Raw genomic sequence first — 25218 nt, 5'->3', positions numbered from 1 at the left:
GGGATCTCGCATCCGCTCGTTTTCGTGTGGCAGCTTCACCTCATCGCGAAGCCTCTTCACACCATTGCGACGAAGCAATTTCGCGGTATTGCGCGGCATCTTCATACCGTCGCAACAATATAGTCTTCTTGCAAATTCTGAGGTCGCTTCATCAATTAATTGTTGCCGAGAAAATGCGGTGAATCCAAAATGAGTGGGTAATATGTCTTTCTCAAAGGAATGTATGACTGACGTGCAAAAATCAGAAACTTGCTGTTCTCGTTCGATCCCAAGAATTGCAGCTATTGTGTTATTTGAATTTCCCGTGCGGAGTTTAAATAGGAAAACAACGATAGCTTGAGTTACGTCTCTACATTTGCTTTTTCTCATCGAAAACATCATGTCTTTTAATTGTATGAGATTTTCCCAAGTTAATCCTGTTAAAACCTGAAGGCGTTCATCTGACAACGTAAAATCACCTATTTTATCCTGAAGGGTTGAATCACAATTTGCCGAAAGATAATCGAAATAATTTTTTATTTCATCAACGTCAATTAGTGCGGAATTCGAATGGACTCGTAAATTCATTATATCTTCTCGATACAAACGCTTTTGTATTAAATGGGTAGAACAACACCGATTACCTTTTCGTATATATATTCGTCTTGAGATAAACAGCTATTTCCTCGTTTCATGTGATACATTGATGTTTGTCGCAGCACCACATATGAAGCAATATTTATGTGTTGCAATAACCCTCGGAAATGGCATTTCAATGCATTCAGTTTCTTCTGTTGTACTGCCTGGATGAGTACCATATGTCGGATCTTCTCTTGATGAAACTGATAGATCAGATGGGGATGAAGTATTCTTCGGAGTATTATTCGAGGTATTCGTTTCCTCATGTAAAGATGGATGTTGAGGAGATTCTTGAAATGATGGAACTTCAGAAGACGGTTGATAATGTGAAGTACTAGGAATTCCTATATCTTGTTCTTCAGGGGATACATTTCTTGTCCTTCGATATATGATCATTCGACACTTATTGCACAGTACGTCACCAACAACGACTACTTTTCCTAATATTTGTGACCATTGATTAGCTTTGGTTGTTGTATTAATTTTCTTCTTTTGGCTGCATAATTTAAACAATGCAGCATTGCATTTAATGCATCGTATATGCTTCGTATACATTTTGCTGTTTTTTTATATATTTAAACGTTAATATAATACACTGTCACTAACACACTTTCACATTTAATAATGTATATAATATACTATAAAGTTAATTTAATACACTGCCACTAATACACTTTCACATATAATAATGTATAAATATAAATCTATGATACATAAAAAAAATGTTTCTATAAGTGTACCGGATGTGATCGCGAACTCGTTTGTAAGAGATTGTAAACCTCTTATTTCGCGAACCCGGTTTGCTCGTTCGACAAACTAATGTCGGCGGAGCAGATTTCTTTCTGTTTTTTGAAATAATGTTATTTTGCGTTTGGAGTTGTTTCGTTCGGATTTGACTCAGAATGAAAATGTGTGGTTTTTGACGGCGCTCGCGGTTTACATAATCTCGGCTAAGTTGTTATTGGTGAAAAATGTTGTGGATGGGGCTGTACAATTTTAACTGATTGATGGTTGACGGTGGTAGTGGGTATGACTATGTTCTGAATGTAAGGGGCAGTGTACGATGTAGGAATTTTCCGTTTGAGGAAACGACCTGTGGTTCCTGGTGTCGAAGACAATGATGGGTAGAAAAAAATGGTAAAGTGGTTGATGGCAGCTCATGTGCGCTGCAAATGTCTAAATTCTAGGTCTGGTCTTCGTCGATCGTAAGAACATTTAGAACCATGAATTGGTTGGGGACTCGACAGTCAGCCCAACCATCGGCTTTGTTAACGGAGGAAAGTACGCTAGCCCTACCATAAAAGCTCGCGGACAAGGTCGTATTTATGTATACACTGTCGTTACACCACCAACTAGGAATCGTCCTAATACGTTGCTTCTGATGCTTTCTCGAAATCTAATCATTATTTTTTTTCCTTATTTATCTTCGTGACTCGCATTTCCCTTCCATGACCGAAAAAAAAGGAAGGAAATCCTTCTTCTTAATTGGCTGCTAAATATTGACTGATAAAAACTAGTAAAATTCTAAGACTTTGTAAACGCCCGTAATAATTGACCGTTTTAACTGTGGAAGGATATACGTTTTACATTCACTAGAAAAAATCCAAGAAGGACAAGCTGCGCTCAACTCTATTGTAAGATTTAAACCTCCACGAGTTTATGATATGGTAATTACTATCTACACAAACATCATTATCTTTAACTTTTGCGGATTAAGAGTTCTTCTGGTTGTAAATAAGAATAAACGGAAAGACATAAAACGTATTGAAAACTTAATTCTAAAAGCAGCAGAGAAAACATTTCAAAAATATCGTATCATTTATCTGCATCAGGGAAAACTAAAGATAAGCAAGGGTATGAGCCGCTCGTACTTTCTTGCACCCGAATCTTCGTGTGATTAAACGGCAATTATTACTCACAGTAGGAAAAAGTCAAACTACATTGACAATTTGTTGAAAATTTATTCCTTCGGTAATAAAAACGGTAATAAACGGAACTATAGTTACAAGACCTGCAGAAATACCCAAATACACAAATTTGACATTGAATAAGTAAATCCTGTAATAAATGATGATAACGATGAAGATTGAAGAACAAACCGAGTTATTAATGCTGCCACTAAAAATAATAGTAGGTAAACTTTTTTAAATCATTTATTTTAATTAAAGCAAAAATATATAAGAAATATTTAAAAAAACTTCATGTACATGTAAGGATATGATTTAAACATGTAATCAATGCACGCATACATGACAAGTCTCTTTCGTTTTTCTCGATTGTTCCTCTGATACATATATATTAGTGGCAATGTATTTTCCAAGAGAGTCGGAGGTAACACCCACCAAAGGACGTTCAGTCTATGATAGATTTATGACACAGTTTTGGGGTACAGGTGGCCTAAAGAGCGAATGAGACTAAACAGGCCAGGCGGCAGGCGACACAATAGCGGTGAGGGGAGCTAGGAGGTAAAATAACTACTCGACTAGACTACCCCACAATTATTATTATTTATTGTTAACACGCGAGTGATGGTGGGTGTGGGGCAAACGCTACCACACGTAGGTTAAGCTAACAGTGACTGTGGATGCGAGCAACGACGTCTTAACCAGACTGCCTCGCGGAGTCTAACGGACTGCGTATTCTTTCTTACAACCTACTCCCTATATACATCCCTTACCCTAATAGACAAAGGGAGAGAAAAAGAGATAGGACAGAAAGATGGAAAAACGAAACTGAAAAATATTTAGCCTAGGAAAAGTTTAGCGAGTGAAAGAGGGTAATAAAAGTCAAGAGGCTCGCCGGGCCCGGATCGGGGTGGTCCGAGGCCCAGGCGAAACCTTGAAGGAAAACAGGCGCCTCGTACGGCTCTGGTCGCCAAGTGTTTACAGGACGACCAGGCTCGCACGAGACCCTGGGAAAATGGAAAAATAGAAAGCTTAAAACTAGCCTTGCATTCCATTACCATTCATACTCTGGCAAGGGCGTAGTGGCTATACAATGGCCGCTACAGCGGACGACCGTGTTGGGTCTCCAGCTAGCGTGTGTCGAGTATTGATTGTTTATGGGTGGAGAGAGAGTAGTTAAAAGAGGCAGACGACCTAACGTCGTACTGCTGAAAAAAATAAAGACTTTGTCCTGAAAGATCTGGCCACGGAATCGGGAAGGCGTGGGACCTTCCGGTAAGAGCACTGTGAGGAAGGACACAGAACTTACCCCAGAACCGTCAAAAGCAAAACTTCTAACATATATATAGCTATGTGTTGTAACCACGCTGTGTGCGTCTATGTGCTTTTTAATATAATAAAATATTATATTTATAATATTGTTTGCGTTAGTCTTATCCTCATCTTTATGTTTATCAGTACATAATACTATTCAGATTCAGACAAAATGTTGGCAATGTCGCGCATGGTTTATCGAAATGATCAGCGCATCGCGGCGTAGTGGTTCTAATCAACAGGAGTCCAGTATCACACGTACATATTTGAAACTACATCTAGCGACCAGTTAACAAAGTATGTAAACAAATATATTTTAATTATATCTATTTTAAAAGCATGTGCGGCCGTTTTTGGTATGAAAATGTAGGAAATATGAATTCATATTTATTTAACAATAATGCACTTTTCCAAAAAATCTGAAAAAATTACGCATTAATAGTCATAATATTACGCTACAGCTGTAAAAATATGAGCATGGTCACGTAAGTAATTAAGACAATATAAAGCTTTTTCACTATTTTTTAATCATTTTTTATTTTTTTGACTACGTTCCACCCCTTCGAAAAATCTGAAAAAATTAGGGATTACTAATTCTTTTGAGAGCTTTATACTGTATAAAAACAAATGTGGTCACTTGATAACTTCGACAAAAAATCGCCGGTTAAAATATTTTCGAATTTTTTAAAAATCGAATTTGCATCCAAAAATTCTGAAAAAATTCTCAAACATGTACATCAATCGATAGAATAACATGATTTTTTTCATAATCTTTAATTGAGTAGAACGGGAGATATTAAGGATAAACCAAAAAATAATTTTCACCCCGTAATTACCCCTGTAGTAGAGATACCGGATTGAAACTTTGGGAAAAGGGGTTTCTTCAATTTGGTTTGGGGGCACTTTTACCATGCTTATTCGGCTAGACCCTTTAATTTTTAAGCCCACCCGTTATATATGTGTATATGTATCGGTGTCCGTCGATGTGCTGCTGCCTGCAAAACAGTAGAAAAACGGCGATCGTATACCAATGCGTAAGAGGTAACACGGATGGACACGAACAGACAGAATTCAATGTATTAGTTCCGACAGTTTTTCGAAAATATCTCGAAAACTAAGGCTGAACGGCGGTTATATGTATAGGAAAAAGTTGTTCAAAATGCTGAGTTCTACAACATATTTAAATTTCATCAAAATCGGTAAGGAGGAACCTAATCTCAATAATTACCAGTATTTCATATACAGCAAATTATATAAGCATTGACCCACCATGTAAACTTTCTGGTAATTTGAAACAGCATACACTTGAAGCAATAATAGGAAAAGGCAAGAAGTGTTTCGGCCACGAAGTATTATGCCCGCTTGCTATACTGTGCGAACCGTGCTTATCACACAGCTCCTTGCTGTGTTCCCTTTCCCTAGGCTCGAAGAACCACCCAAACTGGTGTTTGGCGGAAAACCGATAACCTTGAAGCCCGTTGCTTCAAGGAAGAGCTCGTTGCTCTTTTTAGTTGCACAAGAATATTTCTAAACTTGTAAAGAGTCGACTCGAGGTTGTAAGGCTCGATCAAACGGATCTAAATCCCAATCTTAAAGTTAGCCTTAATCTAAGCTTGGCTTCCCCTACCAAGGTGAGGAAAACGCGTAGCGTTAACCGGTAGGAGGATTGGTCAAGCCAATCCTCAAAGTCGTCACCTTGGCAGGGCGTTTCTTACCTTTTGCAACATTCCCGCTTACCCTGCTGTCCAGTGTCCAGGTACACTATGCAAGGATGAGCGAAAACGTTGCCCCTTTTATAAATAAACAATTTGGAGAAAGCCAAAGCCCCCAAGACCCCGGTGGTCTGTAGCTGTGCGCTACCACGGGTTTACGATACGTAAATCGCTATTGAGGCAAGGAAGACCTCCAAGGATTCCAAGTCCCGTGTAGAGTTTGGAGATTTCTTAATGACCGTAACGTAATTTCCAAGTAAAAATGTCTCGAAGTCCTAATCCTCAAAAATAGCGGAGAAGTCACGTCCGTATCATACACTCAGTGATCTTAAGGTTCCTTTATAATCTTTAATAAGAAAAAATTCCCAACAAAAAAAATGTGAAGTCTGTTCGTCCAATGAAAAAAGGAACGAAACAAGATATACATAGTTGCAAATTATGTCGAATACCATTGCGCAAAGGAGAATGTTCCACCAGATATCATACTCTGAAGCATTATTCAAGTTTGTAAAATTGTTTAAATATCGCGTTAATTCGAGATATTTGAACATAAAATAAAATTCGTTAAGCAGTACTGTTTTCCAGGTATGTGACCGACCAGAGAATTCTCGGTCACCGCGTCCGTTACGCGACACAATACAAGTTAGAAAAATCACAATTCTCGGGTTTTTTCAAAAAGTCACACAATCGACCAAGTAACGTTCGATTTCGAACAAGCGGTTCAACGCGCGGGTATAGAGAAGGTACGATTATTAACCCTTTGCACTCGAGGGCTTCGGAGCGGAGCCATTTAAAATTTGTCTTCAAACTCGAGGGCTCCGCTACGGAGACAATGCAAATAATTTTCAGTTTTTAACATAAAAACAAAAACAAATCGTAAAAACTAGTTGTAGGATGTTTCGCTGTTGGTGACAAATGACGGTCGCAGCTCGCGGTTTGTTATGCTCTCGATAACAGCAAATAATCGCGGTTTGAGCAACATTCTGTTGTCCGCACTTGGATGCAAGTGAGTTAAGTCCTATTATTTAGTAGTAGAGTGTATCAGATTCGAGTTTATCTGTTGTTTTTATATTTTGAATTCATATTTATATCCCCGATATGGCAAATAAAAGAAAAATTTGTGAAAATTATAGTGATATTGAAAGTAGTAGCGATGAATTAGAATTTGAAGTTTATAGTGAACATAACATAAATAATATAGACGCTCTTACCCATGATAACGCAGACAATATTGAACTAAACCATGAATCCGATTCTAATGATAGTGATATATTTCCTGTTGTACGACGATACATACCGAGAATTGAAAGTGATATTGAGGGATCTGAAAGTGATACCGGAGAAAATGTAGAAGACACAGCAGATTCAACTGGAAATGACGAATGGATAGATGTTTCGGAAGTGGATAATATTCCATCTCCTATGGATTTCGATATTTCACCTCGAATTGCCGGACCACAAATTTCCAACGATATAAAAGAACCATTAGATTTTTTTCGATTATACTTTACGGATACATTGATTGATTCCATAATAAAAGAGACAAATGATTACGCAAATTCAAAACTGCGAGGAAAGCAATTGTCAAAGAGATCAATATGGAATACATGGAGTGATGTTAATCGGAAAGAATTTCTGGCCTTCATTGGAGTGATCTTGAATATGGGAACCATGCCGGTTGCAAATCTCCAGGAATATTGGTGTACCAAATTCACCAGTAAAATTCCATTCTTTTCAGACGTATTTACCCGAGATAGATTCCAACAAATATTTTGGATGCTTCATTTACACAAAAATGCACCAGTAGGCAGAAATACATGTTTAAGGACCCGCATTCAAAAGGCTAATAACTTTTTACAATACATCAACTCAAAATTTTCCGAACATTTTGTACCTTATCAGTCGATTTGCGTTGATGAATCCATTATAAAATTTAAGGGGAAAATATGTTTTATGACATATAATCCAGCTAAACCCACTAAATGGGGAATTAGAATTTACGTTCTGGCCGACTCAAATACCGGTTATGTTTATTCGGTTTTGCCTTATTACGGCAGTATTACTTCTGAAAATCTCATAAGACCTGATCTGCCTGTCAGTTCCAGAATTCCCTTAGACCTGTATAGAAAACTATTGGACAATGTTCCTAATGCTAAAGGTTATCACATGTATACCGACAGGTATTATACAAGCATACCCCTTGCTGAAGAACTGCTAAAAATGAATTGTTTCCTCACCGGTACAATAAAAACAAATAGGAAATATTTACCAATGGTAATAAAAAAACCGCAATTTGTAAGAGACAGAAAAACAGTGGCTTACAGAAAAGGCAAAACCCTAGTTCTCGCATGGAAGGACAAAAGGATTGTAACTTTGTTAAGTACTCGTAATGAAGCGGGTTTGATATCGGTTGATAGAAGAGTACGTGGTGGTGAATTAGTCAGAATACAAAAACCTAAAATTGTTATTGATTACACAAAAAATATGCGTGGAGTAGATCGGGCCGACCAATATGCTGCAACATATTGTTTTTTGAGAAAATCCCTGAAATGGTGGAGGAAATTATTCTTCTGGGGGATGGAAATGTGTACAGTAAATTCATACATATTGTACACTTCTGTTAAAAAAATAAATAATGAAAAACCAATGTCACATTTGAAGTTTGTAAAATTGTCGGTGGACCAATTGATTGGGAATTTTCGACAAAACAGCACATCTCGAAAATACACTTACACACCAAATACGGAGGGCAGGCTCAACAACCACCTACACATTATACGTTCTGGAACCAAGAAAGATTGTGTAGTGTGTTCCAATAGAAAAATTCCGGGTGAAAGACGGCAGACCCATTATTTTTGTGATACCTGTCTAGAAAAGCCAAGATTACATATTGGCAATTGCTTCGAGAGGTATCACACTTTGGACGATTACAAAATGTAATAATTTTATAATTTTTTGTTTTTTTATATATCATAACATTTGTATTCATAAACAATTAAAAAAATAATAACATACAACGATGACTTTTCTTTTAATGCGAATATCATTAACTTACATGTGAATATGATCTTTTCACTAAAATCGCTTCGAGTTGCTGGTAATATGAATGAAAAAAAACTTCGAGTGCAAAGGGTTAAGGTATGTCGGACAGAGACGGATAATAAAAACGACGACAGCACCACACGGCGGAGGTTTCTCCGCCCAAGTCTACATTTTCACTGTTAGTGCTCGTCCGTCACTGTTAATCTAGATCCTGCCAGAGATGTCAGAAGTGCACCGAAGGCACCTTCTCACACTATGCCAGATCACGCGTAAGTGAGCTCGTAGAGTTTCGAACAGTCGACAAAGGCAAACTGATACATGCTCTCTTTCTCGATTCTCTGAAGCTGCCCGAAGTAACTTCGGACCGCCTCGTGAGAGTCGAGAGAGAAAGGCTCACATTTGCCTTCTCGCTCTTGACAACTGAAATCCGACCTCCCGTCAACGGCATACGATTTGGAATTTCGAACCGAGATTCTCGACTGCTCAGGCATTTTTACTTTCCGACCTATGTAGGCGCACATAAGCAAAGTACCCATAATGAAAAAAAAATTTTGTAAAATTTATTTTACGGAAATACACGTTTTAAGATCTTCTGATCATATTTTAATTATTGAAAAAAAAAGAAATTTTTTTTTTATTATTCTTATGTGTGAGCGTACATATGTATATTATTTATACGATTTTTCAAAATTAAAATACTTTACGATTGAAAATTAATAAATTAAAATGAGAGTCCACTGTTTGGCAGTATCGTGCACGCTGTAGCATTTTTCAGTAAAAAGTGTTCTTATTTTTATAATATGAACAAAACAGAAATATTAATTATTGCAGAAATTAATTAATAATAATTTTCCTCGATATGTTTTGAGATTACCGTATAAATTTTTATGACGAACTAAATATTATATGTTTGATTTGGTTTAACTTTGCATAAAAAAATAATTGTAATCGATCCATCAAAATGAATAACGTGCACGTTGGTGATAGTAAAGGAAATGCGTATTTTGTGGAGTTAATGGTTATAAAAAACGAAGCTGCAGCAGTGACGATGGACAAAAGTATATGGCATAGAAGGCTAGTGCATGCAAATAAGAATATCATAAGTGATATGAAGAACGAAAAGCTGGTAATGGGAATGGAAGAACAAGACAAGGTTAATGTGCAATGTGAAAGTTGTATAAAAGGAAAGGCATGTAGAAAGATACATGCTAAATTAGAAAAAAAGGAGAACTACTGAGATTTTAGAACTATGGCATATGGATTTAATAGGATCCATAAATCCAATTTCAAAAGGAGGAAAAAGGTATATATTTACGGTAATTGATGATTACTCAAAAAAGGTATTTGTGATATTGTTAAAAGAAAAAGCGGAAGTAGCAGAGGAATTAAAACATTTGATAACACTGGAAGAAAATCAATCTGGCAAGAAACTGAAGGCAATAAGATCAGACAATGGAGGGGAGTTTATTGGAACTGATTTAAAAATTTGGTTAGAAAACAAGGGAATTAAACATGAACTAAGTCCGGCAAGAACTACCCAGTCTAATGGAGTGGCTGAGAGGGGAAACTGATCATTGATTAAAATGACGAGATCAATGATGTCGGACTCCCAGCTGTCTGGGAGTTTAAAATAGAATAAAGTCGAGTGTACACGGGAAAACATCATATGAAATATGGAATGAAAGGAAGCCAAATGTTAAATATATGAAAAGATTTGGATCTATTGCATATGTGTTGAACAAGGGCGGTATGAAAAATATTAAAGATAGCAATGTAAGCGAGATTCAGCGTCTTCCTATGTTTGTACATTGCAGTTTACATGTGCTGCTTTCCGGTGTCTCCATCTTTTGTTCTTAGTCTTATACAAGGTGTCCCATAAAGGGTGTAAGAACTGGAAAGGTGGGGTAGCTGAGACGATTCTGAACAACAATTTCCTTTGCAAAAATGTCGGATGGGGCTTCGTTTTTGAATTATTAACGAAAAACACTGACGAATCACGGCGCGCGCCTGCCGCGCGCTCAGGGCCGTCCGAACTAAGAGAGCCACCGTGTCGGGTAGGTAGCAAGATGTGCATCGGAGATACGTCGAGGAATGAATAAAAATAATTAAAAATACTACCACTGCAACTGTTACCCTTGCGGATCGGATAAATCAGCCAGCTAAATCGAATTTATTAATTATTTGTATTCACTGTTTCCAAGGAAGAAGGAATAAAATGTGGGAAGGTGCTCTCAGAATTTTTAGGAAATTGAGATATTTATTTATTAAGATGTTTTAAAATTAAAATAAGAATTATTTTCAGAAAATTAAAATAAATACGGTAAGAACCATTTGTAACCGTTTGTTATTAAAAACTGTACTGGAAAAGCAGACTGGATTTGTGCGTACTGAAACATTCTTCGAATGCAAAGGGTTAATAGAGAAATAATTGAAATTTGACGTACCCATTCACCTGCAAGTTGACCTGCTGCGCTGACCCGAAAATGTGAAAGTGAAAAGTGCCAGTGACCGTGCTGTGAAGTGTTTTCGGGGTGAGAAGCGGATGCAGTGACCGGGCCGTCCCATCAGCTGATTTTCGTTGGGGTCTTCGACCTTGCCGTGATCGACAGCGGTGCACTGACCGGGCCCTATTGTCAACGCAGTAGGTCAACAGTAGTAGGTCAGAAGTACAAAATCGAAATGAGAGAGAAGAAGAGGTACTAGTAGAGCCGCCAAAACAACAGATCCGAGTTAAAAAAATAGGACGACCGAAAGGGACGAATAGAGAAGTGATGGAAGTACGAATATATCTTGAACAAAAAGAGAGAAGGATCAAAGGGCGGGACGGGAAGGTTTAAGAAGATCGGAGAGATAAACACTGTGCAATGGTAATAAAAGATGAAGATATACCAAAAAATATAGGAGAAGCAAAAGGATCAAAAAATTGGAAGGAATGGAAACAAGCTGTGGAAGAAAAAATTCATTCTACGAAGGAACATGATTATGGGATATTGTCCAAAGGGAATAAAAGATATAAATAATAAATGGGTATATAGTATAAAAGAAGACCCCAGTACGAAGAATATAAGATACAAGGTCCGTCTAATAGCAATAGGGTGGAAAATACGGGAGACAGTGAATAGGAAAGGCACGTGTGTCGGAGTATGTGATTGTGTTTCCTGGTTATTCTAATTAAGATACTCAAAAAGTACATCTTGCGACTCGCCACGCCTGAGGGCAAGTGGAAGGAGTATTTTCACGTTTAAATTGGTGAACAGAATAGAGTCTATTCAGGATAAGGGGAGTTTTTCTCTCCTAAGCCCCCTGAGCTTGGGGAATCATAGAAACGACACCATCATGGACGTCGATCCGCCGGCAGGGAGGGGGAAAGCAGGCCCCGAAGAGGAGCTACGGAAGCATAGTACTGCATTGAAACGTAAAGTTCCTATTGACGCTGATCCTACATCCAGCGAAGAGAAAAACAAATACTAGTAAACACTGACCCCAGGACAAACATTACACCGAACCTCTATCCTGGAAATCATCAAGGGACCGCCACAGTGGAAATAAAAATCTCAAAGGAAAGGTCTGTAAATACGAAAGCACATAACCTCATCTTTATCGCAAGGGCGGTGAGTTCCCTCAAAGCTGGGGCAATCGACCTAAAACCAAGAGGCCCAGCAGGTGTTGAACTCAAATTCCCGAATAAAGACCTCGCGAATGACTTTGTTCTTAATAATTCACTAGCCAAAAAAGGATTTCAAACGTTCATACCCAAATTTAAAATTGAAAAAACAGGTCTTGTCAGAGGTGTTCCAACGGATGTTACCATGGAGGAGTTCATAGAGCAGTCCATCTCGCCCTGCCGAATCTTAAAAGCCCACCGGATGAACAGGAAGACTGTCAACAAGGAAACCCAAGCATGGGAATGGACCCCCTCCGAGACCATCTTGGTAACGTTTGAGGGTGTGAGAATCCCAGATTATATTAAGCTGTTTGGTCTCTACAATGTTAAGGTTCACACCTACGTAGAACCTATTAAAACCTGCTGGAACTGCCTCAGGTATGGTCATTCCACCAAGTTCTGCAGAGGTCATAAGGTATGCAGGGATTGCGGCCAGCAAGTCACAGAAGACAGACATGAGTGCCCCATCACCTCCCAAGAAAGCGTATGTCATCATTGCAAAGGAGATCATAGAACTTTTAATCAGTCGTGCCCCACCTACCTGAAAAACAAGAAAATCAAGGAAATCATGGCCTACGACAGCCTAGGCTTCTGTGAGGCCAAAGAACTAGTCGACCAGCCTCTTGACTCTCTCAAATCCAAGCACATCACCAAACAGGCAAGTAATCCTCCGTTATTTTCAGAAACTACAGCCAGCTTTCCCCAGCTTAAAGAAATATCACTGAACAAACAATTTCACTTTAAATCTTTTGGCGGCTAATGCAGGCCCCTTCCTACAAAGACACCATGGTCACAAGGAAAACTTAATATAAAAGCTAGCGAAGGCAAAACTAGCATCCATAGCCTGAATAACACTGAGCAACAAGATAAAGAAAACAAACCTGCGGAAAGAGCTGCTACCAGCAGCTTGAATTTCCGAAAACTTGTAAACTTAAAGCGCACGGAGCCAATCAAGGTAAAAACTTCACCAACGTCCTCCAATTCTGTAAGAACCGGCACTCTAAAGAATCAGCTATTAACCTCACCAATCGTAGTGCCAAAATCACACTCCACTCTAAACCTAAAACAATATAAAGGATCATCGAAGATCAAAAACATTAATGGAACATCTCAGAATTCTATTGTGGAATTGCAGAAGCATACTAAATAAGACCAACGATCTCGATAGAATTATCAATGACTACAACGTCATAACTCTAGTAGAGACTTGGTTCAGAGAAAACTACGCACTGAAGAAAAAGAATTTTGCAACAATAAGGAAAGACAGAGTAGGCAGCCGCAGAGGTGGTGGTGTGGCTCTGCTCGTCAGAGACAACCTTCAACTCAATGCACTGAGGGACATTGAATGCAAGGATCAAAGCATAGAGACACTAGTTGTCCAAATCACTAACCTCTCTACAGAACTGACAATAGCAGCCTGCTACAGACCACCTTCTGACAACCTCCCTTACAAGGACTGGGATCAGTCCTCCAAAGGTTAGCCAGCAGAGGCAGCTTTGCCATTGGAGGCGACTATAATGCTCATCACCCTATGTGGAACTGTCAGGACATCAATTCTTCAGGAGAAAAATTATTTAAGCTTATCAGCGACCACAACCTAGTAATCCACAATGTAGACAGTCAATCCCACATCGGTGGCTTTAATCAATGTAGCAACAATCTAGACTTGATCATCACAAATCCGGAAATAACACACCTCATCCAAGCGCGGCAACTAGAAGACGCATACAGGGCAGACCACTTTCCAATTAGCTGTCAAATTAATGTACAAAAGGCAATCTACAGACCCATAAGCAACAAAATCTCCTCAATTAAAACCAACTGGGAAGGGTATAAGGAGGAAATGGATTCCCATTTCCCCTTTTTCCTAAGTCAGGAGTTCGACTCTCTCAACGCACTCCTAAAATACAATATTTTTTTCAACTACGCAAAACAAGCGATGATCAACCATACTCCAGCAAAAAGAGCAGCACGATTTCACCGCAGCAACCCTGCCAAATGGTGGGATGTAGAATACGACAAGGCCGTCAGATTAAGGAAGGCAGCCCTAAAAAAGTGGCGGCACACGTTGAATATGCAAGACTGGGTCAGCTACAAAAAACAAGTCGCTGTCACCAGAAGGATACTGAAAAGCAAGAAAAGGAAATCATTCAGGGACTTCGCAGTCAGCCTAAGCTATAGAACCAATCTATCCTATCTCTGGAGAACAATTAAAAACTTTAAGAACAGATGGGTGAACGCGACTACCTCAGACGCATCAGGAGAGCAGATAAGGATAAATGAAGATGCTCCCATCCAGAAACTATGTCCACCATGGGTTCCGGATAGACTTCCGGATGACTACAGTTCAGCCGAAAACATATTTCTCGACCAACCTTTCAATTTCACGGAATTTCTACTTGCAGCTAGTCAATGCAAAGAGGCGTCTGCTCCAGACCCAGACCGAATTGAGTACAAAATGATCAATCACCAGTCAACCAGATGCAAGCTGCTCCTGCTTGACATTTTCAACGAACTCTTTCGACACCAGCTTGTGCCGGAGGACTGGAAAGTATCCCATACACTCCTAATACCTAAACCAAACAGTAACAGTCTACGATCAATCGCTCTTTCCTTCAATCCATGCAAATTCTTTGAAAGACTCATCAACAATAGGCTACACTGGTGGCGCGAATACAATAAAATCCTTCCTAACTCTCAATCTGGTTTCAGAAAAGGACGCTCTTGTCTTGATAACATAGGAATACTCACCACATTAGCAGACATAGGACACCGGGCGAAAAAATGTACCCTTGCAGCACTCCTGGATGTCAGCAGTGCATTTAACAACGGGCAAAGAAGCATCCTCCTTCATAAACTCGCAGAACATAATATTAAGGACAACACTCTGCATTTCATTTCACAGTGGATGAATGAGAGAAGAACTAGCTTCATTGGAAATGAATACCTGGAAAAAAACTTCAAGGATCTAAAAGTATACAAAGGCGTCCCTTGGGGGGGGGGGGGGGATCTCAGTCCCCTTCTCTTTAACTTGTACACAGGGAGCATCACGGACAACCTCCACGAGAGTGTGCTCATCACCCAATGCTGGTTTTTCTCTTCCAAAAGAGAAAGTTTTCTTTATGTGACAAAAACCATCGATGCGCATGTTGCGTTTCGCGTCTCGAAATACAAGTCAAGAGTTCCTTTCAAAGCGTTAAGACGTACCTTCCTAGTGTTTCCAATAAAAGCTTAGTTAAAAGTTATTCCTTTTATAATTGTTTTTTTATTCCACCACATTCAAAAAAAAGAACTAAAAAAACAAAACTATAATTGTTGTGTACATATTTATAAATATTATTGTGTGTATCTTAGCATAATAATCCATAGTGTAATAATTAGTGTAATTTTGTGTATAACTGCTATAAATATTAAAGAAACAATGGAAGGTGTAAAGATGAAAAGGAACATTAAACCATTTGATGGTGAGAAATATAGTGTCTGGAAATTTAGAATTCGTGCGTTGTTAACAGAACTAAATGTGATTGGTGTTATCGACGACGAAGTTCCTGATATGTTAAGTGCTGAGTGGATAAGAGCAGATAGGACTGTAAAGAATATAATTATTGAACATCTGTTAGACTCCTGTTTAAGTTTTGCAGAAATAAGCAGTAGTGCGAGACAAGTGATTAAAAATTTGGACTCGATTTATGAGCGAAAAAGCCTTCAGGTAAATGAAGTTCTGAAGAAAATAAACTTCGGAAATACAAAAGTGTTTAAAAAGAATAAAGGACAATTAAAAGAACGACAATTTCAATCGTTTAAAACAAATGTTATTAAATGTCATCACTGTGGCAGGAAAGGTCACGTGAAAAAAGATTGTTTTTATTATAAAAGAACAATACAACATCAGCATCAGGCTGAGCAAAATAAAACTGTACAGACGGTGCAGATGAAAAACACACCGTCTACATCGAAGGACAATACCTCCAGCTTTGCATTTATGGCTGAGGACTTTCGCTAAGAAAATGATGAAAGAAGAATATTGTTCCTGCTCGATTCGGGTGCATCGGATCACCTGATCAATCGGCAGGATTTGGCAATAAATTTCGAAGTTTTGGAAGTGTAGGCGAGAATAGTAACTTGAGCCGCGTGGTTATGGAAGGCCCGCTACGACGGGTTCGAGCGCTCAACCGAGATAAAGATACGGTTTCGACGAAGTATCGACAATGTTTATTTTAAAGAGAAAACTGAATAAGCCTGCACGTGTCTGGCAAGCGACTGGAAACACTTCAGTCAGGCAGTCTTGTCGCAGTTACGAAGGAGGACGGATGTACCATCTTAAGAATAAACTTGTATTCAGTTTTTAAATCCGTTTACCTCCCTTTTAAAGTTCTCCTCCTCATTTCGATTCCTAAAGAAGAGCCAATAAAAATTTCCGTGGCGAAGAACGGGACCTTCATCGCAGCGACGAAAAGGGGCTCGCTGCACATAACTACCAATATGGGCATCTCAAGTACAATCGAGGAAGTCTACTACTGCCCAAATGTGCCGTACAATTTATTGTCGGTACGTCGTATCCAAGAGGCTGGCATGATCGTAATTTTTGACGAAGAAGGCGTAAAAATAGTTAAAAGTAGTAAGGTGATCATGTCAGGTAAGCCACTGAACAATTTAACTGGTATAGAATTTACGTGTGGGCAATTATACGTGCCGCTTTCGAAGAATCGACACCGCTGCCGACAATCGGTACCGCTGCCGGGCACGTGTCATCGAACACGTGCCACCGGACACGTGTCATCGAACACGTGCCACCGGGCACCGGGTTGCGTATGTATGAGTGTGTGTGTGAATGGGTATTTTAGGGAGAACGGAGAGAAGACAGTTTTAGTTTTAGCCCGGACTCCTTGGAGGCCACTCTTATGAATAAAGCCTGTTTTGAGAAACTTTAACGTTTTACGCTCAACCATCCTACAAAATCAGAAGTGGGATAAGCTTGTGAATAAGTTCACGGGTGAACGGGCAAGTGCAACGATGACTAGTCTTACGCTGGCAGTGCTAAAGGAATTGTGCGAGAAGCAGCAACTACCAACGGGTGGAACGAAATCGACATTAGTCAACCGGCTATTAGAAGCAGGAATTCCGAGGGAAACGCTGCAGCTTACCACGGATTTCGCTATAACTCAGGAGAACTGGACAATGGACGCCGAGGTGCAGCAGAACACGAGCTTACAGAAGGCAACCCGGAACAGGCCTCTCACCGAATTAGAGCTGCTACATCGGGAGCGAGAGTTAGCGCAACGGGAGATCCAGCTATTAAGAAGAGAGCTAGAAGTCGCCCGTCTGACCCCCAACTCGCGTGACAGTCCGGTGCGTACGCGTGAAACTAACTGGTGCAACGTCAAGGAGATAATTGGAAATTTCGATGGCAATAACTGCAAAGTTGGAGTTTGGGTAAGACAAGTGCGGAGGCTGGTTGACGCGAACAGTCTCGACGACCAAGCAGCGAAGGCTCTCGTCTGCCATAAATTAACAGGGAAAGCCCTCAAGTGGTATTATTCGAAGCCTGACTGTGTCGACATGACTTGTGACGAGGTGTTGAGTGGACTGTGCGGTATGTTCGAACAAAAACTTAGTGTCCTCTCAATGCGTCATGAATTCGAGCAGAGAGTCTGGAAGACAGAGGAATTATTCATTGATTACGTGCATGAAAAAATACTATTAGGAAATCGGGTGCCGGTAGCGGACGACGAAATTGTCGAATACGTTATCGAAGGCATCCCTGACAAGGGTATCAGGTCCCTTGCGCAGGTTCGAAGCTTTGAAACTATCGATGAGCTAATACGAGCCTTTGGGAAATTAACGCTATCGCAAGACGTGCAGCAACAAAAAATTTTACGAAGGAAGGAAACATATCAACCCACGGAGAAAATCAGCAAGGATCGGCGCGAGCAGAAGGAGCTGCGGCGAGTGAGGTGTTTCAACTGCAACGGCAGCGGGCACTACGCGACGGAGTGCAGAGAGCCGAAACGCGAACGAGGTACCTGCTACAAGTGCGGCAGTCCAGGACATAAGGTCGAAAATTGCCGAGCCCCGCAGAGCAGCGTCAGCTACGTCACCACACCAAGGAACGTGGACGACGAGGTTTTTCCAACGGTAACACTAGAGATTACCGAAGAATGTAAGTCGTTTTCTTCAAATTTAGATGCGTTGATTGACTCTGGCAGTCCCATTAGTTTCGTAAAAGAGAGTTGCGTACCGCGAAGTTATATATGTCGAGCTGTAAACGGTAACGGATTCTCGGGTATAAATGGTAGTGTAATGCAAATTGTTGGGCAGATCGAAGGGGTTATTACTCTTAATTGCATGAAACATAATGTAAATTTACGTGTAGTAGAAGAAGGAACAATGAGGAATTCAATAGTGTTGGGCAGAGATTTCATGAAGGTCGCAAGAATGTCAGTACAACTAGACCCGGAGGTTTTTGAAATTATGAATATAGAGTCACGTTTAGTGGAAGATAGTTCAACGCCACAGCTGATAATTAACGAAAACATCCCCCACACTGTCCGTGAGCAAGCGCGCCAAATGTTCGAGGAATGTTACGTAAAACCAATTAGACCCGAGATCCCGCAAAACCAGAACACCATGGAATTATCGCTAACTGACGATAAACCTTTTTATTGTAATCCGCGAAGGTTATCTTACGCAGAAAAATCAAAATTAAAAGAAATTATTGAAGATCTATTGGAAAAAGGTGCAATTAGAGAAAGTACGTCGGAATACGCGTCACCGATTGTTTTAGCTAAGAAGAAAAACGGAGAATTGCGAATGTGTATCGATTTTAGGAAATTAAATAAAGTAACTAAGCGGGACAATTTTCCATTACCACTGATAGAAGATCAGTTGGATCTGTTGCAAGGGAAAAAATATTTCACATTATTAGATTTAAAGGACGGATTTTTTCATATTAAGATGCACGAAAATTCAATTAAGTATACGTCGTTCGTTACGCCACTGGGACAGTACGAGTGCACGAAGATGCCATTCGGTTTAAAGGGCGGACCACTGAAATTCCAACGATACATTACGCAGATATTTAGAGATTTAATCACATCTGGGGATGTATCGGTGTATTTGGATGATTTTCTTATTGCAACTGTTACAATAGATCATCATTTACGGATTTTAGAGCGAGTTTTTAAGCTATGTGTCGCGAATAAACTCGAGTTAAGGTTGGATAAATGCAAGTTTTTGCAGACTAAATTAGAGTATTTAGGCTACGTCGTTACGAGCGAGGGCATTCGACCGACCGAACGTGGAATCAACGACGTAAGGAAATTTCCGGTACCACGTAACGTTCGCGATGTGCAGAGTTTCATTGGCCTTTGTTCATATTTTCGTAAGTTCATAGAGAATTTTTCGACAATAGCCAAACCGCTTTATAATTTAACGAGGAAAGGTGTGGATTTCACATTCGGACCGGAGGAAGTTCACGCGTTCGAAACATTGAAAAGTTTATTAATTAAAGCTCCAATATTAAGTATCTATTGTCCACGCGACGAAACAGAGCTACATTGCGATGCGAGTGCAATAGGGTTTGGTGCGATTTTGATGCAAAAGAAAACAGATCAAAAATTTCATCCCGTATTCTATTTCTCAAAGAGAACTACGGACACAGAAGCTAAATATCACAGCTTCGAGTTGGAGACGCTAGCAATCATTTATGCATTACGAAGGTTTCGGACGTATTTAATGGGTATCCAATTTAAAGTAGTTACGGATTGTCAAGCTCTTAGTTTAACCTTGAATAAGAAAGAAGCAAATCCGCGGATAGCTCGATGGGTTTTAGAATTGCAAAATTTCGATTTCACGCTTGAGCATAGACTTAGCTCCCGGATGGGTCATGTAGACGCGCTCAGTCGGCAAATTTTGGTGATAAATGATAATTCGTTTGATAGGAACTTAGCATTATGTCAAAATAGTGATCCGAAAATAGTTAAAATCAGAGAAAAATTAGAAAATTCCAACGATAAAAGTTTTGAAATGACAAATGGTCTTATCTATCGGAAAATAAAGGATCGTGCTCTATTTTATGTTCCCGCGCTATTAGAGTATAGTATATTACAAAAATACCATAACGAAATGGGACACGTAGGTCCCGAAAAAACAGTAGAAAACATTTTAAATAGTTACTGGTTTCCAAAACTAAAAGAAAAAGTAAACAGTCATATAGAAGCTTGTTTAAAGTGTATCGCTTTTACGCCAAAGTCAGGAAAGGAAGAGGGGTTTTTGCATGGAATCCCAAAGGAGAATAAACCGTTTGTTACTCTCCATATCGATCATTTAGGACCAATGTCGAAAGTCCGGTCTGCGAAAAAACGACACATTTTCTTGGTTGTCGATGGGTTTACGAAGTACATTAAATTATATGCGACAAAAAGCACGAGCTCGGCGGAGGTTATTAGAATTTAAAGAATTATTTTGAAACGTATAGTAGGCCAATAAGAATAGTTTCGGATAGAGGTACGTGTTTTACTTCTTGTGCGTTCGAAGATTTTATGAAAGAACAAAATGTAATGCATATTAAGGTTGCTACTGCCTCACCGCGAGCTAACGGGCAGGCCGAACGTGTGAATCGGACAATTCTTCCGATAATAGCCGAACTGGCGGACGAGAAAAATTGTAAATGGTATGAGATTTTAGCAGATGTGGAATATGTGTGTAACAATACTGTAAAAATCTACCGGAGAAACCCCGAGCATGCTGTTATTCGGAATGCAGCAGCGTGGTCAAGTTATTGATAGTTTGAGAGATGCGCTAGAAACCGCGGGAAAACAAGGCAACGATCGAGATCTGATTGCCAAACGTGCAAGGGCAGCCGAGCAAATAGAAAAACGGTCGTTAGCGAACAAGCGGAATTTTGATAAGAAACGTAAGCCAGCGCGAGTGTACCAAGTAGGAGATAAAGTCATGATTAGGAACTTTGAAAATAGCAGTAATACGCCTAAATTAGTACCAGAATTCAAGGGTCTATACGAAGTCGCGAAAGTATTAAGGAACGATCGATACGTTATCAAGGATATTGAAGGGTTTCAAGTATCCCAGATCCCATATAAAGGGAGTTGGGCGGCCGAAAATATGCGTTCGTGGCTCCCATAGCAAAGATAGGTGTGACATTATATTAATTAGGGTATATTATTATAAGATTATTATTTATATTATATTGGGTTAATTATGTTAAGTATCGGAATAGTTTAATCGGGACGATTAAAGGTCAGGATGGCCAAATTGTGGGCAATTATACGTGCCGCTTTCGAAGAATCGGCACCGCTGCCGACAATCGGCACCGCTGCCGACAATCGGTACCGCTACCGGGCACGTGTCATCGAACACGTGCCACCGGACACGTGTCATCGAACACGTGCCACCGGGCACCGGGTTGCGTATGTATGAGTGTGTGTGTGAATGGGTATTTTAGGGAGAACGGAGAGAAGACAGTTTTAGTTTTAGCCCGGACTCCTTGGAGGCCACTCTTATGAATAAAGCCTGTTTTGAGAAACTTTAACGTTTTACGCTCAACCATCCTACATACGGTTTGTTCAAATAAAGTAAATTCAACGATATTATTAAATGAAACCAGTAATTATGAATTAGGGCATCAACGGTTAGGCCACATCGGGAAAAATAAATTCTTAGAGTTAAAGAATAAAGAAATGTTTTTAGAGATGGGCAAACTAGATAAAGTTAAAGTCTATGATAGATTATGTGAAGCTTGTATAAAGGGGAAACAAGCACGATTACCGTTCAGAAATGCAAAAGACAAAAGTCATGTAAAACGATCATTGTTTATAGTACATTCAGATGTCTGTGGTCCAATCACTCCTTCGACAATTAATGACAAAAATTATTTTGTTCTTTTTGTAGACGAATTCACTCACTATTGTGTTACGTACCTGATCACACATAAATCAGATGTATTTTCAGTCTTTCGAGACTATGTAACAAAGAGTGAAGCTCATTTTAATTTAAAAATTGCAAATTTGTATTGTGATAACGGGAGAGAGTATTTGTCAAACGAGATGAAGGGATATTTTGTTGAAAAGGGTATTAGTTACCACTTAACGGTTACGCGAACTCCACAGTTAAATGGTGTGTCGGAACGTATGATGAGGACAATAACCGAAAGGGCTCGTGCAATGGTTGCTGGGGCAAAGGGTATAGCCAAATAAGGGGGTCAAATGTGCCCCCAAACCGAATTGAACGAACGATGGGTCATTCGATAGCTTATCCAAAAAAAACCATGTGTGCAAAATTTTAACTTGAAATCTCGACCGTGGGGGTAGTAATGGGGTGAAAACGAAAATCATGTTTTTGAACAATTTCTCTTAACCTATTGAGTAAAAAAATGTAAAAAAATTCAGAGACACTTCGGGTACTGGGACACATACTTTGGGAGATTTTCAGATTTTTTGATTGAAGAACCAGAAAAATGCCAATTACGCATTGAAGGAGGTCCGGAACTACTTTTATACTTTTACAGTAAACACGTAATGCTATTACTATTATTCTCAATTTTTTTCAGATTTTTCATTTTGGTGCGCCGCAGTGAAAAAAAATAAAAACCGATTTTTTCCTCATTTTCTGCGTATTAGAGTAACTTACACGTTGAATTTTTATGCATTCTTCAATATACGAATGTTTTGTACACTGTTTAATGTTTCTACACTAAGCAGAATTACATAACAATTGAAAGAAATAAAATAATGCAACCGTTGAGGGCAACATATCCTAAAAAATCAACGGCGTTGGTGGCGCAGCGTTAGAGTGTCCGACTGTGGAACCGCTGGAAGTTTTTTTACCGTAGGTTCGAGTCTCTCTTTGGGACTTAGTATATTTTTTTATTCGTTATTTTTTTTTCAAATTCTAACTATATAACAATGGTTTATATTTATTTATAAATGTTCTGTTAAGAATTCAAAATCGCAGATCATAACGTCTGAAGACAACGATTCCCGCGCCGCACGCGGTCGGCTATCGACTGCGATCGATCGCACGATCACTTCCTCTGTGTCAACCGGCACCGCGACAAGTGTCCGCGAGTTTATATACAACAAGCGCGATTATCGCGCTTTAACACGCATATCGTGTCCGATACTGTTACGTGAAATTGTACCAGTTGTGTTTGTTCTTTGTGGTTATTGTTCATTTTGGTGTTTAATGTGTATAATTAAAGAAATTTCGTTTAAACATCAGAGAAATCTACTTTTTCCCGCAAGACTTCCCGTATGTTCTCGCCAGGGCAGACCCAGCGAGCGTCACGGTTTTCATTCCCTGCACATGTTCTAAAGGCATTTTATAAATATTTTAACCTGAAATATGTATAAGTATAATTTTGGGGCGTCTTTGTGTCTTTTTTTTTTTGTTTACCACGATTATAATTTAACATCTTTTACACTGAAATTAATGTGAAATGTTAGTTTTCAAATCTCTTACCTTTGACTATTGTGAGTGGATCAGAGCAGAAGATTGTATACTGGCTTACTATTACTTCTTCTCCTCCTTCGATCAAGCAGATCTTTCCTTTTTTTTCTCTTTCTTTGATAAATATGAATGTTTGCTACAGAGTAACTTGCTAAAGAGAAACTGGTGCGTCGCGAGGTGCGAAACGTTAAATCCATAACTTTATTCTTTCTTTCCTATTCTGTCTATTCCTTGTGCAAGCCAGAGGTTCACTCAGGACTTAACGTGAGTATATTCATTCGTACAGATTCAATATTCGTATGTTTATGATAGGACAATCACTATTGAGGGTATTGAAGTACAAATGTAGAACAGAAGTGAAGGATTTAAATATCCTGTATTAGATTTCAGAATTCCAATTTCTTATCAACTACAAATTATTGAAATAATCTTACGAAAAAAACGTTTCCTAATAACGACGATGTACCAGAAAACAGTGTCATAAACCGAATTCTCAAACCACTTTGAATTTTAACTGTTTATTATATATTGCAATAGTTTAACCATATGTATCGTTAATTATTTTGAAGTTATTTTCAAATGATGTGGAGATAAGAAAATCATCCTACGCAAAATTCGCTCCAAAATTATACTTGTACATATTTCAGGTTAAAATATTTGTAAAATGCCTTTAGAACATTTATAAATAAATGTAAACCATTGTTATATAGTTAGAATTTGAAAAAAAAATAACGAATAAAAAAATATACTAAGTCCCAAAGAGAGACTCGAACCTACGGTAAAAAAACTTCCAGCGGTTCCACAGTCGGACACTCTAACGCTACGCCACCAACGCCGTTGATTTTTTAGGATATGTTGCCCTCAACGGTTGCATTATTTTATTTCTTTCAATTGTTATGTAATTCTGCTTAGTGCAGAAACATTAAACAGTGTACAAAACATTCGTATATTGAAGAATGCATAAAAATTCAACGTGTAAGTTACTCTAATACGCAGAAAATGAGGAAAAAATCGGTTTTTATTTTTTTTCACTGCGGCGCACCAAAATGAAAAATCTGAAAAAAATTGAGAATAATAGTAATAGCATTACGTGTTTACTGTAAAAGTATAAAAGTAGTTCCGGACCTCCTTCAATGCGTAATTGGCATTTTTCTGGTTCTTCAATCAAAAAATCTGAAAATCTCCCAAAATATGTGTCCCAGTACCCGAAGTGTCTCTGAATTTTTTTACATTTTTTTACTCAATAGGTTAAGAGAAATTGTTCAAAAACATGATTTTCGTTTTCACCCCATTACTACCCCCACGGTCGAGATTTCAAGTTAAAAATTTGCACACATGGTTTTTTTTGGATAAGCTATCGAATGACCCATCGTTCGTTCAATTCGGTTTGGAGGCACATTTGACCCCCTTATTCGGCTATACCCTTTAGAAAAGGTTTTTTAGAGTGAAGCTGTCCTTACTGCTACGTTTCTGATAAATTTAACTCCGACTAAGGCTTTAA

General features: G+C 39.0%; 2 protein-coding genes across 5 annotated transcripts in view; one reads left to right on the top strand and one right to left on the bottom strand.

The window, feature by feature from the left end:
- Ppt1 (Palmitoyl-protein thioesterase 1) overlaps positions 1–25218 on the bottom strand; it is a 482953-nt gene that overhangs the window by 192978 nt on the left and 264757 nt on the right. The gene's annotated exons all lie outside the window — the stretch shown is intronic.
- Positions 12129–13076, top strand: LOC143342627 (uncharacterized). Its single transcript, XM_076766723.1, has 2 exons — positions 12129–12297; positions 12368–13076. Exon 2 carries the CDS (start codon positions 12400–12402, stop codon positions 13012–13014), a length of 615 nt encoding a protein of 204 aa, XP_076622838.1. The 5' UTR covers positions 12129–12297; positions 12368–12399; the 3' UTR covers positions 13015–13076.

This window comes from Colletes latitarsis, chromosome 1, assembly GCF_051014445.1.
Source record: "Colletes latitarsis isolate SP2378_abdomen chromosome 1, iyColLati1, whole genome shotgun sequence".
Classification (NCBI taxonomy): domain Eukaryota; kingdom Metazoa; phylum Arthropoda; class Insecta; order Hymenoptera; family Colletidae; genus Colletes; species Colletes latitarsis.
This window is presented reverse-complemented; position numbering and strand designations above follow the sequence as displayed.

Coding starts and splice junctions, on each gene's coding strand:
- LOC143342627 (XM_076766723.1), top strand. CDS start 12,400: ATGGAGGAGTTCATAGAGCAGTCCATCTCGCCCTGCCGAATCTTAAAA.